Genomic DNA, 7,682 nt, shown 5'->3' with positions numbered 1-7,682 from the left:
TACTAATTATCTTTGAATCTGTTTTAATTATAATCTATAACATTTATGAACATGGTTTTCACTGCTAAGTATTGGAAACACTTATCTGAAAAAAGTGTGGAACTTCAAATCGAAAAAAAATAAATAGATACATTGTAAATTATGATGAATCTCATAAAACATTAATCTGTGCACACTGGCAGAAAATATGCAAATTAACTGGTTTCAATTGGATCCAGTTGGGTAACTGGAAAATTTCCAATTGGAAATCATTTCCAGTTACCCAACTGGATCCAGTTAGGATTTCCAGTTACCCAACTGGTTCCAGTTTTATTTCCAGTTACCCAACTGGTTCCAATTAGAATTCAGTTACCCATCTTTCCAGTTAGAAGTCATCTCCAGTTACCCAATTGGTTCCATTTAGGATTTCCAGTTACCCAACTGGTTCCAGTTAGAAATCATTTCCAGTTGGAAGTCATTTCCAGTTATGTACCCAACTGGTTCCAGTTAGGATTTCCAGTTGCCAACTGGTTCCAGTTAGGATTTCCAGTTACCCAACTGGTTCCAGTTAGAAATCATTTCCAGTTGGAAGTCATTTCCAGTTACCCAACTGGTTCCAGTTAGGATTTCCAGTTGCCCAACTGGTTCCAGTTAGGATTTCCAGTTACCCAACTGGTTCCAGTTAGAAATCATTTCCAGTTGGAAGTCATTTCCAGTTACCCAACTGGTTCCAGTTAGGATTCCCAGTTGCCCAACTGGTTCCAGTTAGGATTTCCAGTTGCCCAACTGGTTTCAACTGGAAATTGTTAAATTCCAGTTAAAACCAATTGAAACCAGTTGAAACCAATTGAAACCAGTTGGAAATCCAACTGGTTTCAATTGGATTTTGGTCCTGGGGAAGTAACAGGGGCCGCGGAACGGTTTTCAAAGTGGGGGGGGGGCTGACCATGCTAAAAATCACAATCGTACTTTAATTTTTGAGTTTTTGTACACGGTTTTGGAAAAAAGTGGGGGGGCTGAAGCCCCCCCAGCCCCCCCCCCCCCGGTTCCGCGGCCCCTGAGTAAAGTACTACGAACTGGTCTATTGGAATTTCCGAGATTGAGGACTCTTCAAATCGCCACTACGATAGCTACGTATACGGTAACTAAATCAAATTGGCAATTTCATATTCTGCTGATTCTATGTGCTCATTTTCACTGCGAACTTATTTTTGAGATTTTGATTTACGTCATATTTAGTGTTTTCTAGCCTTCAGGGAAAGCTTTTAAAGGTATGGAATATGTAGATTCATCAATAGCCGAAATTAATTGAGGTTGTATAGAATTTAATACACATAGAGTTGTAAAGTAAGCTGTAAATGGGTCATGTAAGGGCCATCACTGCTACTGCGCTTATCATCCCTTATTATGTGGGTGTGCTTTGTGTGTTGTCGGGCTGGGCCCCCGTTCTAGTCTCGGCGAGCTCCGCTCGCTGGCCATTGCCGGCCGGGCCGCATTGGGGGCGGGTACGGCGATAGGATGGCCGTGTGCGGTGACCAGTGGTAGTGACACTGACAGTGTTTGTATAATAATTCGCTACCGATTCAAAACATCGCATGTGCGAGGGTCTGAGCTAGAGCTTGGACCATTGCGCATGCGATGTTTTTAATTCGGCAGCGAATTATTTTACGAATTACGTGACTGTGAGGAACTCGATGTTGGCTCTAAAATAAATCACCAATTTTGTCAGTTTTGAGGCTAACCGGAGGATAGATATAGAGTGAATACTAGGATGAAAAGTAGGTCACTAAGAAATTAAGCTTATTCTTTTGGCCAAATCATGGTTTTGGGAACCACTCGTCGATTTGTATTCGCGCACTTGTGTACAGACAGTCAAAGTGAATGGAGATGGAAATAGGGAACCATGCGTGTGACTGAATAAAGCGCTGCTGTATGAAGTGAATGGTGGTTCCCAATATCATGATAATGCTATTCTTTTTAAGCTAGTTTCAGTGTAATCCAGGGAGCTCAGGCCCGCCCAGGACTCGTCAGTGTAATACAAAGCGGACAGATGCTCTCCAAAATGGGGTAGAATGGGGTCACAATAGCACTCAAAATGAAAGGGGAAAATAAAAATTATGCACTTACCTCGATTATATATGGATGAAGGTCTATCGTGAGACACAGAATCCTGACATCGAGGCACAAACTAGACCCTCAAAAAAAGGAAAAGTTATTTCAATATTTACAGAAGGAGATCGAATGAGAATTTATAGAAGGAGATCGAATGAGAATTTACAGAAGCAGATCGAATGAGACAGAACTTATCCTTTTTTGAGGGTCCAGTTTGTGCCTTGATGTCAGGATTCTGTGTCTCACGATAGACCTTCATCCATATATAATCGAGGCAAGTGCATAATTCATATTTTCCCCTTATATTTTGAGTGCTATTGCGACCCCATTCTACCCCATTTTGGAGAGCATATGTCCGCCTTGTATTACACGGACGAGTCCTGGGCTCCGGCCCGCTTCGTGTAAATAGTTTGAAATGGAGTAGAATGGGGGTAGCCATAGCACTCCAAATTCATGGGGAAAAAAGAAATTTAACCCCATTTTGGAGAGTACCCATGTCTGCCAACTATTTACATGGACGAGTCCTGGGCATTGGCCGGAGCTCCCTGGGTTAGTATTATGGCAACAGTGACAGTTATATAGAAGAGAAAAACATTAAAAGTTTAATGTTCTGCATTTAAGCTGCATCATTCCATAAAATTTTGCCAGTTTTCACAAACTCAGTCTCAGAGTCTGAACACATACAATGAATGGAAAGAAAAGGTAAATTATCTATTCCATATTAAAACAGGATATTAATGACATATTTCTCTTGACTCTCTGAGCAATAACATTTTTTTTGCTTCACTCTATCACAGATGACGATCTATAACCTATACATATTTGATCGGTTTGGGACCTGTTTATTTTACCAGGAATGGAACAGATCCAAGCAATCTGGAATGTCAAAAGATGAGGTATGGCATATCAGATGCAAAACAGACACAGTAAAACTATTTTCTTTCAAGCAAGTATCTGAAGATCCTAAATGTTTAAAGCAGAATGAAACCTTTGGAACAAGATAACTTGAGTGAAATCAGAAAAATCAAAGAAACAAATCAACCAAAGTTTGAGAAAAATCAGAAAAATAATGAGAAAGTTATGAGCATTTGAATATAGCAATCACTAATGCTGTGATGATCCTAAAATAGCAACGTGACAAAGATGTGTGATATCACTTGTGAACAACTCTCCCCATTACTTTAGTATATATTTCACTTAAACCGCCCTTTATATCACATCTATCTTTATACTTTATACCGCATCTACTGGAAAAATACAATTGCTGATGTGGTTTACGGTATGGAAAAATACAGTTGTTCCTGCAGTCAAATTTCCAGGTCTATCTATGTGATCTATCTATGTATATGGTCTATGTATATACAGTACAGTATCTATGTGGTCTATGTGATCTATCAGTAGATCACATGTTCTTTCTATAGGAGGGCATGTAATACAGATTTTCAAAGAATACATCATGGATAAAGAGTTTGTATCACCATAAGAAAAAGCAAAAAGATACATTTTTGGGGTATTTTATAGTCCATCATAGCAAGAGGGAAAGTTGTTCTGATGTGACATCATACTTCCTTCTCGCATTGCCAATAAGAGGATTTCCATAGGATTAGTGATTGCAGTATAACTTTCTCATTGTTTGTCCAATTTTTCTCAAACTTTCTTTGTTCTCATTCTTTGATTTTTCTGTTTTGACACAAGCCTACTTGTTCCAAAGGTTTCATTCCCCTTTAAGAATAAACTTGAATTTGAATAAATGTTGTCCATCTTTATAATATTATAGTAACCAGCCTGTGCAAATACAGGTAACTCTGCCTAAGCAGAATTTCCATAAGTCAATCTTCTAAAGTCAAAGCAATTTTTAGACAAAATTATTTAAAATGTGTTATTATACCTCAAAGAGATTTTTCTGGTCCCAAGAGCTAAGTTTGATAGGCAGAGTTACATGTACATGTTTATGGCTTAGACTAGTCAAAAGGAAAATTAGTAGGAATAGTTAAAAAGTGCATTGATGGCAGGGGAGCATTTCATAAAAGGACTTGTCTGATGTTTTATCTGACAAGACCTGTTATATCTGACAGTTTCCATGGTAACAGTGCCTCACAGCCAATCAGAATCAGGGAAAGTTGTTGGATCTGACAACTAGTCGGACAAAAATGTTGATGAAACGCTCCTCAGGTTAGGGGAAAAATACTATATATGTTTAAGTGATGATTAAGATTATCTTGAAATTTTGCCCTCTTGGCGGGTTGGTGTTAACTTCATTCAATTCTGTTGATATTCACTTCTTTTCAACAATGAAATTTCATATCAATTTTGGATATAAAATCACTTGTGCCAAGCATTGATCAACATCATTGTAATTCCAGGATCCTCTCCTTTAAAATCACCTCCATATGAACTCGCTTATGGTCTCCATTAGATGATCTTTATAAAGGTTTATTCTGTTATCGTGATTTCTGAAAATGAACGTTTATCAAAAGATTAATTTTCAAATTATCAATTATTATTCATTCAATATAAAAAGATAACAAAATTTGAATGGGTATAATCTTGACACATGTAGAACCATACATGTGTATGGCAAATACTCAAAGCATCAAAGACAATTTGGTACAAATCTCCATCTCTTTTTCTCATCTATTTTTTTTTCAGGAGTATAAGCTGATGTATGGTCTAATATTTTCTATCAAGTCCTTTATCAGCAGAATATCACCAATGGATTTGTATCCTTTATAAACCTGCCTGCACTCTGTTTTAAACATGGACTGTTCAGATTTTGGTTAAAGAGGGAGCTACTTCAACTGTGTTCCATTTTTGTTGGGAAATGTTTCTCTCTAATGTATAGGAAAGTCTACAATGTCCCATTTTCAAGCTCTTGTCTTCCCATATGTCCCACTTTCTTGTGTTTCAGACTTAGCATGTACCCCTAACATTACAACTTTTGTAATTAATAAATCACCACTAGTCTTCTCCTTATCTGTGTCTCTATTTCATAACACTGCCTGCAAACATGTGAAAGGATTTTGTCACTGCTTTCATCACATTATTTATAAATGATAGCTATCTTTACCATTGTATTTTTTTAATGTCAATAGAATTTGTTGGGTCCTCCCCCCCCGAAAAACCAATATTATTCCTTAGAACGTATTTTAATCTCTAAGTTTTGGATGTGAATTTTGAAGTATGTTTTCCTCATCTTTGTATTCTTTTGAACATGGGCATTCCATTGAATTACTGTAATTTGGTATTGTCCAGAACAGCTCTGATCTTGATGTTGCCAGGTTTTCCTGTATGTAGTAGAATGGTGGGGCTCTAAGTTTACGTAGCTTACCTCAACTCTGGTAGAGAGCATTAGGAGTGGTGTAATTTGTGAATTTCATGATGATTCTATGTTTCTTATCCTTTTTCTGTGATCGTAGTTGATGTGATTTGTCAATATCGTCATCCTTCAAGTTTCCAAGTTTGACCTTGCAGAAGTTTCTTATAACCTCTTCCGTATTGTCACCTTCTTTCTCCTCAATTCTGTAAAATACTTAATATTTCCTCCTTGAATATTGTTCAACATCATCATGTTGATTTTCAAGGTCTTTAATTCTGTTCTCAAGATCTCTGATCAGTCTGTCTATTTCTTCTAGATCATATCCAGAAGTTTCTGTCAGCATGTTAGCAACCTTTGTAGTGATCGTGTCAGTTCATCAATAATAAGCTGTTTTACCTGCAGTTTCGTCCGTGACTCTAGACAAATGACGTGTTTGTGCTTTTCGTCAGCTCTGAAACGTTGGACGAATGTGCTGTTGATTCACTTACTTTTGACAAATACCTCCCAGGTTTTCATTGTGATTTGAATTGTATTGTCAATTATTATTACTTTTATTATTGTTTATTCGGCATTTCAAAATACAGAAATTACAGTACAATACAAATTACATAAACAATAGGATATACATCTACTGTACATGACATAATACAAGGACCTGGAATAGAGATGAAGGGGCTGCCTGGGTTTGGAAAAGTTTAACTAAATTACCATGACCCACAGGTCTTCCTTCCCACACCCCTTTACCTCCATCCAGGTCAGTATAAGAATATAAAAAGAAACATATGAATTAAAAGTATACAACTGAAACTGGCAACAGTGCATTTGCTGTGTGCTAGGATTGATTCCCAGTCGGTGTACATTAGACCTTAACCCTAGCATACAGCAAAGATGGCTTTCTAAACTACTGTACTAACTGCTACAAGCTTCACTTCTTCGAGACACCGAGCGGCCTCAAGTTCATTCTCAACTCAAGCCTGAACGTTGGACCTATGAGAGAAATCCTCCAACATTTATATAGTGCAGTAAGCTATCATTTCTTTTGTTTTTTATTGGTTTTACAGTTATAAACATAATCACAATATTTGTATATTCTGTTAACCCTATCTACATTGGTTTCCAGTCATGAATCCAATTTTAGATTTTGTTAATACAAGTAGCATGTTATTGTGTACAAGCCTACATGACAACTTCCTTCTCACAGTAAGCACTTACTAATTGTTCCTCTATTGAAAGATCTTGAGGAAAACTTGGTGAGTTTTCATTGGTTCATACTTAAGACATTGACACTTTTTATGAATTTAAAACGGCTCTTTAAAGTCGTTTCAATTATCAATTGAATATTGTGCATTCAGTCACACGTCTTTCCTCAGAAATTCTTAGAAAAAAAGTTACATTATGCAACAGCTACATTTATCATGAAAAAAAATGATGTATTGGGGTTAAGTTTATTTTACTATCACTTTTACATCGATTTCTACTGTTTTACCATTTTTTACCTTGCAGATCTATGTAGACCTGATCGTTAGAAATCCGTTATGTCCACTCAACAAACCCATTGAGAGCATGCTATTCAAGACCAAGCTGGATGCGTATATACGAGGCTTGCCCGCGTTCACTACGGACGAATGAACTCTGTCCTCTGAAGGAGGTCAATCATCCTGTGAACTGTTCTCCCATACCTGGGATATATCTGAAGAGCGTTTCATCGACAATTGTCATCTGACAGACAAGTTGTCAGATCTGACAACTTTATTTTGACTAGCTGAGAAGCACTGTGACTATAATGTCAATTGTTGGATGAAACAGGACTTGTCGCGAAAAAAAATGACTGACAAGTTCTGTCCTGAAACCCTAGTTATGATGTTAGGACTCAACATTCCAATTGTACATCGTACCAGGGCGAACTATTATGAAGACTGCTGTAGAGATGTCAGGATTGTGGCTCACATAGTCACATTCATGTGGTCTACAACCAGTTGGTCTACTCCTATTGTAGATAATCTTATTTATCATGGTCTAAACCCATTGGCCCTTTTTTCTGAAGTTGGGTTTAACTTAAACTAATGTTTAAAGTTGTGGTTTAAGTATAGATAGCCATTTTTACATAAATCACCAGCTGTAGATATATGATTATATATCATATTTCAGCTCATTTGCCTCTCAAATCATAACTTTCTAGGAATTCTAAATAGATGATTGTCTTCACCTTTGATGAATCAGGAAAGAGCACAGTAAACATAAGAAACATCCAACTTAATGAAAGTTTTGACACTTT

At 37.1% G+C, this 7,682-nt stretch overlaps 1 protein-coding gene across 1 annotated transcript; it reads left to right on the top strand.

Annotated features, from left to right (window-relative positions):
- The first annotated feature begins 1,136 nt into the window (after positions 1 to 1,136).
- Positions 1,137 to 7,223, top strand: LOC121430380 (trafficking protein particle complex subunit 1-like). The gene is made up of 5 exons (XM_041627665.1): positions 1,137 to 1,250; positions 2,889 to 2,987; positions 4,741 to 4,811; positions 6,291 to 6,429; positions 6,911 to 7,223. The coding sequence occupies exons 2-5, from the start codon at positions 2,889 to 2,891 to the stop codon at positions 7,034 to 7,036; spliced, it is 435 nt and encodes a 144-aa protein (XP_041483599.1). The 5' UTR covers positions 1,137 to 1,250; the 3' UTR covers positions 7,037 to 7,223.
- Positions 7,224 to 7,682: the final 459 nt, after the last annotated feature.

Source organism: Lytechinus variegatus, chromosome 16 (genome assembly GCF_018143015.1).
Source record: "Lytechinus variegatus isolate NC3 chromosome 16, Lvar_3.0, whole genome shotgun sequence".
In the NCBI taxonomy this organism is placed as follows: domain Eukaryota; kingdom Metazoa; phylum Echinodermata; class Echinoidea; order Temnopleuroida; family Toxopneustidae; genus Lytechinus; species Lytechinus variegatus.
Note: the sequence above shows the minus strand (reverse complement) of the source record. Positions and strands in the feature narration are given on the sequence as shown.